This window comes from Dendrobates tinctorius, unplaced genomic scaffold, assembly GCF_039654945.1.
Source record: "Dendrobates tinctorius isolate UK_male_01 unplaced genomic scaffold, ASM3965494v1 ptg000240l, whole genome shotgun sequence".
Taxonomy (NCBI): Eukaryota; Metazoa; Chordata; class Amphibia; order Anura; family Dendrobatidae; genus Dendrobates; species Dendrobates tinctorius.
Window position 1 is genome coordinate 8,540,001 of NW_027361907.1, and position 12,278 is coordinate 8,552,278.

Here is a 12,278-nt window from a genome sequence, read left to right on the forward strand (position 1 = left end):
TATGGGGCTCATTATACTGTATTTAGCATTATATTGGGCTCATACTGTATGGAGCATTACATGGGACTCATTCTGTATGGAGCAATATATGGGGCTCATTATTCTGTATGGAGCATTATATGGGGCTTATTATTCTGTATGGAGCAATATATGGGCCTCATTACACTGTATGGAGGACTATGTGGTACCCAAAATACTGTATCGAGCATTATATGGGGCTCATTATTCTGTATGGAACATTATATGGGGCTCATTATACTGTATGGAGAATTATATGGGGCTCATTATACTGTATGGAGAATTATATGGGGCTTATTATACTGTATGGAGTAATATATGGGGTTCATTACACTGTATGGAGCAATATTTGGGGCTCATTATTCTGTATGGAGCATTATATGGGGCTCATTATTATGAATGGAGCAATATATGGGGCCATAATACTGTATGGAGCACTATATGGGGCTCATTATTCTGTATGGAGCACTATGTGGCACCCATAATACTGTATGGAGCATTATATGGGGCTCATTATTCTGTATGGAGGACTATACTGTCTGGTTTCTGACCTATTGATATCACTGATGTAATGTAAGAAGTGAAATCTTTGGCATTGTATACCTATATTTCTCTGCTGTATCTGTGCATTATGAATTGTGGTATGTGTTAAAGGGGCCACTTAGACTCTTTCACCTGGGGCCCACAAAAACCTGAAGCCGGACCTGTATGCACTGCACACTACCCACTTTTCCTGTCTTGCTGTCGAAGAGGCAACTTTGAACTTTGGGAGGGTCAATATTGGTTTAGTATTTTCAATATTACTATGGCCAAATAAAAACAAAATATTGGAAAAGCTGTTTAAATGGATTATCCCGAGTAATCCCTTCTCCTCTGGATAGGAGATAACTTTCCAATAGCTAGAGATCTGACTGCTGGGACCCCCATGATCCTGAAAATCAGAGCTCTGTAAAGCACCATGTAAATGCAGCTGCAGTCGATCATATGCACTGTGGCGCCATTCACATGTGGTTCTTCAAATATCTCCTTTTAGGAGAGTGAGGGGCACGGCAAAGTAAAGCAAAAATTCACTGATCGGGGTGAGGAGTGTTATAGTTTGTGGGCTGGTGGGGTTTGTGTGGCAGGGCTGCTTTTTTTGTCCAAGTCTGGCCCTGCTGGGCACTTACACTGCGCCCGGGCAATCACTAGCAGGAGGATAACTGTAATATAATTACATTCACACTGAAAGTGCCAAGACCAGGGCAAACTCAGCAGTGAACAGGTTAAATGCCACGATAAAGTATCCCCCCTCCCCCCAAAAAGCATGACAGCTGGGGCTGGCAGCACTATGGAGACCGCCTCAGCCCAAACAGTCCCCAGGGATGTTTCCAACAGGTACATACGTATGTGTACAGACATCAAACACAAGTATGCCAGTATATTGTAATGATAATGTTAAGGGAAATATAAAATCCTTAAAAAAAGTCAAAGCAACCAAAAAAAGACAATAAAACTACAAGATTCCAAATTTTATACTTACAAAATGCTTATGTTTGTTAATGTAGTAATCCCACAATTACAATGTAGGACCTATCTGCAGGATAACATAAGTATTTGTCTGCTGGGGCCCCCACTGCACTTTATTAGAACAGAGGACCTAGCTCCGCAGTTTGAATGAAGACAAGGCATTCACACCGCAGGTTCACTCATTGCCTATGGGACTGCAGGAGATGGAGAGCCAAGTCATCTTCATCTGTCCCATAGACAATTAATGGGGCATTAGTACACATACATGACCATGGCTTCAATCAAACACAGGACCTATAGTCTCAGAACGGTTGGAGGAACTGCTAGCAATCAAAAACGTATCTATCCTCTGTATAGTTCATGCGTTATAATTGTGGGACAACTCTCCAATAGAATAGTTAGGTTTTGCCCATATCACGTCCAACACATACCTGAGACTGGAGTTTCCGGTGAAGCTCAGAAAACAGAGCGCCGTCTGCTTCTCTTCTCTGCCTCACAACTACAAAAGAACACAGCATTTACCCCGAGCAATGTGTCAAAGACCTAAGTGGGCAAATAAACGTTTCACGTGAGCACTCCACTGTCACTGCAGAAAACTAAATCTGATCAACCATGGCACCCTCTTATGGGATTCTGACAACTCTGGGGGAATGATGAAATATGCAGATGTGTAAACGACAAATAGGTGATCCCGTATTACAGTTACTATAGGAGGGGTCACATCGCTCTGCACATTGGTGCCCAGCCTCAATGGTGCAGCACGGTATGTTACTGACATAACACTTATTTATAGGAAACTATCACTGCACAGAACTGAAAATCACTTTACTAATGTAGCAGTAAGAACTGGCTAACATATCAAGGAGATGGGACAGTACCAACTGATTTGGGACAATTTTTGGCATATATCGCAACATAAACTGTGAGAAATCAATGCATGTGCCAATCTTCTAATGCTGACGCGTTTTCCAATTTTTAGACAGTCCCAAATGTACCGCATATAGTATCAGGCAAAAATCTTTAAATAAAATTAGTGCATTTCATTCCATTGCACATAAAGGTAATTTGTCACCGAGGTTCTGACACCTAATCAGAGAGCAGCTTAATGCAATGATTTCAGCTAAGCCCCACTTGCAGAGATGCTTGCTGTCATTTTGATAAAATTAGTGTTTTATCAGCAGATTACGACTAGATGAATAGTAAAGCTGCTGTAATGTAGTCCTCCGTATTCATGAGTCCTGCTTAACCTGCACACACAACTAACTGGCAGCATTTGTGCACACTGCGCAATGGCAGAAAGCTGTCAATCAGTGGTGTAAGCGGGTTACACGGGGCTCGGCAATCAGAGAACTAGGACATCTGCAGTAGATAAAATAGGATTTTTATCAAAACTGCAGCAAGCGCCCAGAGAACTCACATTGCTGGAATCAGAATCTCCGCCCCTACATCAGGATGGGGTAGCAAAAACCTACTGATAGACACCCTTTAAAAAGAAATTGCCACATAATAAAAATCCCTTCCTAGAATAAATAAAGTTTGTCCATAGTTCATCTTATATTGGGACTCTGTGGGTGATGCCATGAGGTGGCCCCACAGCAAAACCACCCATTAGTGTGCGTTACCTAGGAGCAGAATTCACACTTACATTCTTTTTTAATCTTTTCAGCAACAAGAAATTCGTCCCGTTCAACAGTTGGAGCAAAATTACTGCCAATTACACGCACGGCGTACTGAAACTGCTGGGCAACATCGGCTGTTGGGAAAGGGTAGAAAAGATTTGTTTTACTTGGAAAGTCAGAAGATGCTACACATGATATTTCCCCTATAGGGAAGAAAGCGAATGCTACACATTATACAGTGATCATACAAGAGAAGGGAGCCTATCTCCAGTCAGTGATATGACACTCACCATACAGAGCCTGCGGAGAAGACCATGGATCAGTCCAAAAACTCCACCTTACTGGATGTTTGCAGCCTAATCTACTCAAGTATAGACACCGTTTCACTCCACATCTAGGACACGATTTACAATGACATATTGTAGGATTGCTTTTGGTTGCCCATCTTTTTGTTTGTGACTTTTTAACAACATTTTATCTGAACTGAATAAGCAAAAATGTGATTTAAATATATTCAATATTTCTGTTGCAGCATTCTATTCTTCAGCACTAAAGGGCTAGTCCACCACTTTGATAGTGATGATTGTCAATATCAGATCGGTGGGAGACACACAGCCATCACCAGCATAGGCTGGATGTAAGCAGTGCACAGAGCAGAACCGCAGAGCTCCTGTATGGTTCAGCGGCCCTGACAGGTACTGCACATCAGATCCTTTTATTTGATTAGGAGTTGAACCACAGTACTCGGCAGGGGGAACTAAACAGTCTAATCTGATAACATACACTGCTCAAAAAAATAAAGGGAGAACTAAAATACCACATCCTAGATATCTCTGAATGAAATATTCCAGCTGCAAATTTTTATTCATTGCATAGTGGAATGTGTTCAGAACAATAAAACATAATTATCAATGTAAATCATAATGAATATCCCATGGAGGTCTGGATTTGGAATGATACTCAAAATCAAAGTGGAAAATCAAATTACAGTCTGATCCAACAACTTCAGTGGGAATGCCTTATGACAAGGAAAAGATGCTCAGTATTGTGTGTGGCTTTCACGTGCCTGTATGACCTCCCTACAATGCCTGGGCATGCTCCTGATGAGGCGGCGGATTGTCTCCTGAGGGAGCTCCTCCCAGACCTGGACTAAAGCATCCGCCAACTCCTGGACAGTCTGTGGTGCAACATGACATTGGTGGATGGAGCGAGACATGATGTCCCAGATGTGCTCAACGGGATTCAGGTCTGGGGAACAGGCGGGCCAGTCCATAGCTTCAATGCCTTCATCTTGCAGGAACAGCTAAAACACTCCAATCACATAGGATCTGTCATTGTCCTGTATTAGGAGGAACCCAGGGCCAACCGCACCAGCATATGGTCTCACAAGGGGTCTGAGGATCTCATCTCGGCACCTAATGGCAGTCATGCTACCTCTGGCGAGCACATGGAGGGCTGTGCGGCCCTACAAAGAAATGCCACCCCACACCATTACTGACCCACTGCCAAACCGATCATTCTGAAGGATGTTGCAGGCAGCAAATCTCCCTCCACGGCGTCTCCAGACTCTGTCAAGTCTGTCACATGTGATCAGTGTGAACCTGCTTTCATCTGTGAAGAGCACAGGGCGCCAGTGGCGAATTTGCCAATCCTGGTGTTCTGTGGCAAATTCCAAGCATCCTGCACGGTGTTGGGCTGTGAGGACAACCCCCATCTGTGGACGTCGGGCACTCAGACCATCCTCATGGAGTCAGTTTCTAAATGTGCAGACACATGCACATTTGTGGCCTGCTGGAGGTCATTTTGCGGGGCTCTGGCAGTGCTCCTCCTTTTCCTCCTTGCACAAAGGGAGAGGTAGTGGTCCTGCTGCTGGGTTGTTGCCCTCCTACGGCCCCCTCCACGTCTCCTGGTGTACTGGCCTGTCTCCTGGTAGCGCCTCTAGACACTACACTGACAGACAGCAAACCTTCTTGCCACAGCTCGTATTGATGTGCCATCCCGGATGAGCTGCACTACCTGAGCCACTTGAGTGGGTTGTAGAGTCCGTCTCATGCTACCTAGAGTGTGAAAGCACAACCAACATTCAAAAGTGGCCAAAACATCAGCCAGAAAGCATTGGTACTGAGATGTGGTCCCCACCTGCAGAACCACTCCTTTGAGGGTGTCTTGATAATTGCCAATAATTTCCATCTGTTGTCTATTCCATTTGCACAACAGCATGTGAAATTGATTGTCAATCAGTGTTGCTTCCTAAGTAGACAGTTTGATTTCACAGAAGTTTGATTTACTTGGAGTTATATTCTGTTGTTTTAACACATTTCTGACATCAGACGTACTATCCCATCCACGGTAACCGGGCACGTATGACCAGGGACGGGATAGTACGTCAGCGCGATCAGCTGACACCCGACACTGTGTGTCAGGGGCGGTCACGGACTGCTCCCAGCACATTAACCCCTGGCACACTGCGATCAAACATGATCGCAGCGTACCGGGGGATCAGGGAAGCATCGGGCAGAGAGGGGCTCCCTGCGTGCTTCCCTGGACCCATCGCGCTGTTCCGAGGGCCTCCCTCCATGCAGGCCCCCGGATCCAATATGGCTGCGGGGGCCTGCAGGGAGGCGTCATTCTCAGGGCCTGCTGAGTGCAGGCACTAAGAAAGCCTGCTGCAGCGCCTGTTAGATCGCTGATCTGACAGAGTGCTGTGCAAACTGTCAGATCAGCAATCTGACACTAGACAGATAAAATAAAGTAAAAAAAAAAAAAAAAAAAAAAAAGTGTAAAAATAATTTACAAAAAATCCCTAAATTAAAGAAAAAAAAAAAAAATATTCCCTAATAAATCCATTCTTTAATAAAAAAAAAAAACAATAAAAATTACACATATTAACTGAGCCTATTCGCTGATGATCTCCTTGTATCGGTCACCGACCCTGCAAAGTCTCTTGATGCTCTTATGACAGTACTAGAAGGTTTCTCCAAGGTCTCTTACTTTAAAATAAATGCCCAAAAATCCAAAATATTACAATTTAATCTAAGTTCTCTAGAATCCGAAGCTCTTAGAAAACAAAGAACCTTCCAATGGGAGGAAAAAGAGCTGAATTATCTGGGAATCATTTTTCCTAAAGACTTAAAATCTATTTCCTTTAAGAATGTAGAACATCTCTTTGGAGTACTCTCTAAAGATCTCTCCTAGGTGTGACATGTCATTGATGGGAAGAATACTAGTGATAAAATCGTATATACTACCTAAAATACTTTTTCTATTCAGAAACATACCTCTCACCATCCAAACCTCATTCCTAGTAAGAATCCAAAAAATAATTAATTCCTTTGTATGGAAAGGAGGAAAACCCAGAGTCGCTATAAAAATTCTCTATAAAAAAAAAAAAAAAGTGTAATGGAGGCCTGGCACTCCCGAACATCCGAGCCTATTTCCAGGCGTCACTTATCTTACAGAGCCATCAATGGTTTCGAGAGAATCAATCTCCTCTCTGGTTAGATTTAGAATTAGATCAATGTGGGGATAAATCTATTTCAGACATATTTTTCAGACATTTATTATCAACTACAATTAATGACCATCACCATCTAATTCTGAATTCTATTTTCGCCGCTTGGAGGGATATAACAAACTTAAAAAAAGAACGTTGACAGAACAGCATAAAAAATTTTCCTCTAAAATTGCTACTTACGTTTTATAAGTGTCCAATCCCAGAAATGTGGCTTGAGTCAAGAATTAGAAGAATTGGGGATATATGGGATGGCCAACACGCCTTACCCTTCAGTGAGATTAAAAGTAAATTTAATGGTCAGGAACACCGCACTGAACTTGCTCACTGAGCCAGTGCGTGTGTCCTGAGTAAAGCGAACTGTGCTCAAAGATACCTGTGGAGCGGGCAGCAGCCGAATAGGTGCGTACTTCAGAGCAGCAGGACCTGAAGCACGTGACTGCTAGGGGCGTGGCCTAAACTCCAGAGAGCTAGGAGCTGCAAGAGAACTCCTAGCAGGGTAACTGCGAGACAAAATTACCAAGGGGCATAGACAGGGAGGATAGTCAGGACGTAGCCAATGAGTCACACACAGAGATAGCTGCAAGGTACAAGAGGGGCGAGCAGAGAGTAGTCAGATCACAGGCAATGAGTCATACACAGAGAGGGAAGCGCAGTACAGAATCAACAGGCAAACTCACAAAGGGGAACAGAACCAGGTCAGAACCATATAAACAAGCTATAACAACGAACAGGCACAGGCACACAGAGGTCACCACACTCGGCCAAAGGCAAAAGTATAACTGACAGGGATTTGAGCTTCCCAGGGGTTTAAGAAGCTCTCCCAGAACCATAAAGAGGACACAATCATTAACCCCAGGTGTGCAGGTCAAAACCTGCACTGAGCTCCAGATATTAACCCCTGACATGCAGCTCAAAAACCTGCACTGGGATCATGACATTAACATTCCATTTACCCAAATCCCGTCTTAACTTATCCTGAAAGAAATCCTGCAGAAACTATTAAACAGCAGAGCCTTAAGGCTGAGTGCAGACGGAGTTTTGAGCCCTGCGGATTTTTCCGTGCAGAATGGAAGAAAACCGCAGGTCAAATGACCTGCATTTTTCCTGCGGATTTCTTCCATTTTTCACGCGGTTTTTGTGCGGTTTTCCATTGCGGTCTTCCCCCTGCGGATTTGGTAACAGGGGAGATAGAAAACCGCAGGAAAACCGCGCGGAAAAATCTGCAGCGTCTGCACAGCGTTTTTTTTTTTCATTCATTTTAAAGGTACTGTACATCACAATGCGGATATGCAACGTTTCTGCGCGGTAAAATCCGCTGCGGAAACGCTGCAAATCTGCATCGTGTGCACATGGCCTAAATCATGGAATAATTGCCTCCATGTTTACAAATATCATCCACAAGACGATTTGGAGCCTCAAGAAGGTCTACTCCTTCTTTAATGATGGTACTGAATTTGTTAAAAATGCCTATATACAGAAATGGGAATCAGACCTTAACCCCTTCACTACCAAGGGTGGTTTGCACGTTAACTCCCGGGCCAATTTTTACAATTCTGACCACTGTCCCTTTATGAGGTAATAACTCAAACGCTTCCATGGATCCCGGTGATTCTGACATTGTTTTCTCGTGACATATTGTACTTCATGTTAGTGGTAAAATTTCATTCAAATAACTTGCGTTTATTTGTGAGAAAAACGGAAATTTGGCGAAAATTTTGAAAATTTCGCAATTATCCAACTTTGAATTTTTATGCCCTTAAATCACAGAGATACGGCACACAAAAAAAATTAATAACTAACATTTCCCACGTTTACTTTACATCAGCACAATTTTGGAACCAAAATTTTTTTTTGTTAGGAAGTTATAAGGGTTAAAAGTTGACCAGCGATTTCTCATTTTTACAACACCATTTTATTTTTAGGACCACATCACATTTGAAGCCACTTTGAGGGGTCTATATGATAGAAAATACCCAAAAGTGACACCATTCTAAAAACTGCACCCCTTAAGGTGCTCAGAACCACATTCAAGAAGTTTATTAACCCTTTAAGTGCATCACAGGAATTTTTTTGAATATTTAAAAAAAATGAACATCTAACTTTTTTTCACAAAAAAAAATGCTTCAGGTTCAATTTTTTTATTTTACCAAGGGTAACAGGAGAAATTGGACTGCAAAAGTTATTGTGCAATTTGTCCTGAGTACGCTGATACCTGATATGTGGGGGGGGAACGACTGTTTCGGCGCATGGCAGAGCTCAGAATGGAAGGAGCGCCGTTTGACTTTTTCAATGCAAAATGTCACATTTGGAGAGTCCCTGATGTACCTAAACAGTGGAAACCCCCTACAAGTGACCTCATTTTGGAAACTAGACCCCCCCAAGGAACTTATCTAGATATGTGATGAGAACTTTGAACCCACAAGGGCTTTACAGAAGTTTATAACGTACAGCGGTACAATTGAAAAAATCATATTTTTTCCACAAAAATGATCTTTTCACGCCAATTTTTATTTTCCCAAGGGTAACAGGACCCTAAAAGTTATTGTGCAATTTGTCCTGAGTACGCTGATACCCCACATGTGGGGGTAAACTACTATTTGGGCGCATGGCAGAGCTCGGAAGGGAAGCAGCGCCATTTGACGTTTTTGGCTGGAATTGAGATCAGACATCATGTCGCGATTGGAAAACCCCTGATGTACCAAAACAGTGGAAACCCCCCACAAATGACACCATTTTGGAAACTAGACCCCCTAAGGAACTTATCAAGATGTGTGGTGAGAACTTTGAACCCCCAAGGGCTTCACAGAAGTTTATAACGCCCAGGCGTGAAAATAAAAAAATATTTTTTTTCCACAAAAATAATATTTTTGCCCCCAAATTTTTATTTTCCTAAGGGCAACAGGAGAAATAGGACCCCAAAAGTTGTTTTGCAAATTGTCCTGAGTAGGCTGATACCCCACATGAGGGGGTAAAACACTGTTTGGGTGCATGGCAGAGCTTGGAAGGGAAGGAGCACCATTTGACTTTTTCAACGCAGAATTGGCTGGAATTGAGATCAGACGCCATGTTGCATTTGGAGAGCACCTGATGTGCGCAAATAGTGGAAACCCCCAATTCTAACAGTAGCCCTAACCCTAACCCTGGCCCTAACCCTAATGGGAAAATGGAAATAAATACATTTTTTTAATTTTATTATTTTTCCCTAACTAAGGGGGTGATAACGGGGGGTTTGATTTACTATTTATGGCGGTTTTTATGTTTGGCGGCTGTCGCACGCTAAAAGACGCTTTTTATTGTAAAAATAGTTTTTGCATCACCACATATTGAGAGCTATAATTTTTCCATATTTTGACCCACCGAGTCATGTGAGGTCTTATTTTTTGCGGGACGAGTTGACGCTTTTATTGGTGGTATGTTCGGGCACGTGACATTTTTTGATCGCTTTTTATTTCGTTTTTTGGGACGCATAATTTACAAAAACTAGCGTTTCATGAATTTCTTTTGGGTGGTGCGTTTACGCCGTTTCGGGTGCAGTAAAATTTATAAGGCGGTTTTATTCTTTGGGTCAGTACGGTTACAGCGATACCTCATTTAGGTAGTTTTTTTATGTTTTGGCGCTTTTATGCAATGAAAACAATTTTATATAAAAAAATAATTATTTTTGCATCACTTTATTCTGCGAGCTATATCTTTTTTATTTTTTCGCTGATGATGCTGTATGGCAGCTCGTTTTTTGCGGGACAAGATGACATTTTCAGCGGTACCATGGATATTTATATGGGTCTTTTTGATCGCGCGTTATTGCACTTTTTGTTCGGCGGTATAATAATAAATCATTACTTTTTGCTTTGTTTTTTATTTTTATTTTTTAAGGGGTTCGCTTAAGGGGTTAACTATTGGGACAGTTTTATAGGGCGGGTCGTTACGGACGCGGCGATACCAAATATGTGTACTTTTATTGTGTTTTTTTTTATTTCCAAAAAATGAATTTATTGGGGAATATCTTTTTTTTTTTTTTTTTTTTTAATTTAGCGATTTTTTTTTTTTAATTATTTTTACACTTTTTTTTTTTACTTTATTACAATGTCCCAGGGGGGACATAACTGTTCTGTGACAGATCGCTGATCTGTCACATCACAGATCACTGTGACAGATCAGCGATCTGTCACAGGCACTGCACAGGCTTCCTCATGCCTGAGCTTTGCTGGCAGTGAGGAAGCCAGCTTCCTGCAGGCCCCCGGAGGTCCCCGTCGCCATATTGGATCCGGGGACCTGCAGGAAAGGAGTCCCCCGCAGCAGCGCTGCACATTGCGCTGCAGTGGGGGGCTCAGGGAAGCAAGGAGGGAGCCCCCTCCCTGCCGATGCTTCCCTTTAACCCCCGGTACACCGCGATCGTGTTTCATCGCGGTGTGCAAGGGGTTAACGTGTCGGGGGCGGTCCGTGACCGCCCCTGACACATTGTGCCGGGTGTCAGCTATGATAATTAGCTGACACTCGGCCGCGATCAGCGGCGCTCACCACGTGGGCGCCGCTGATCGCGGTGACGTAATATTCCGTCCATGGTAATTAGGTCCAGGGTCACATGGACGGAATATTACGTCAATTGTAGGTAAGGGGTTAATATTAAATTGGATGTAGAACATTGGAAAAAGGCTATCAAATTCTCTAATGCCTCTACAATTTCTACGATTTTGCAGGAATCTTTCTATAAAACACTGATAAGGTGGCATTACACCCCAATAAGATTGTCTCACATAAGTACTAAATATTCTTCCCTATGCTGGAGAAACTGCGGCCTCCCAGGTAATTTATACCACATCTTTTGGGGTTGCCCGAAATTAAAAAACGTTTGGAAAGAGGTCACAGATCACATAGGTATCCTATCCGATAAAAAAGTTACACCACAATTAGCATTACTTTGAACTCCGAGGAAATTAACCCTTCAATAAGGTATGCTATGTTACACATCTTCTTGACTACCAAAAACACAATTGCATTCTGGTGGTTAAAAATCAGACCTACCTTCCTTTCTCTGACATCTTAGATAAAGTCTGAGCCCATAGCTCGATGGAAAAAAGATTTGCCTTCATTAATAATACCTTAGCCTCCTACCATACCAAGTGGGACTTATGGAACTTAAAATTCCAATCAAAATGACTTTGTATTGTATTGTTATGTCTTTACCGTTAGACTTAGTAGTAACTAAATAGTGTTTAACATAAAGGGATATTAGAAGGATAATACGGAAACGTATTACTGCCTTAACACCTAATGTATAAGAGTGAAATGATGTTAATTTTCTTTACCTGTATTTTTCTTTATGTGTGAATCAACACTGTAGAGCAGAGTTCTCTACTTTTTACTTTTCTTTCCTTAATTAACCCTTCCTTCCCTGTAAAATTTTGAAAATTTAATAAAAATAAAATAAAAAGTACACATATTTAGTATCGCCACGTCCGTAACGACCCGCCCTATAAAATTGTCCCACTAGTTAACCCCTTTAGTGAACCCCTTAAAAAATAAAAAACAATGCTTTATCATCATACCGCCGAACAAAAAGTGCAATAACGCACGATCAAAAAGACGGATATAAATAACCATGGTACCGCTGAAAACATCAT

General features: G+C 42.2%; 1 protein-coding gene across 2 annotated transcripts in view; it reads right to left on the reverse strand.

Annotated features, from left to right (window-relative positions):
• TUBGCP3 (tubulin gamma complex component 3) overlaps nucleotides 1-12,278 on the reverse strand; it is a 193,108-nt gene that overhangs the window by 168,149 nt on the left and 12,681 nt on the right. For both annotated transcript variants that reach the window (XM_073556846.1, XM_073556845.1), the window contains exons 2-3: nucleotides 3,170-3,277; nucleotides 1,956-2,023 (exon numbers count right to left, since the gene is read on the reverse strand). In XM_073556846.1, coding sequence (XP_073412947.1) covers nucleotides 1,956-2,023; nucleotides 3,170-3,277 — 176 coding nt within the window. The remainder of the gene's footprint in view (nucleotides 1-1,955; nucleotides 2,024-3,169; nucleotides 3,278-12,278) is intronic.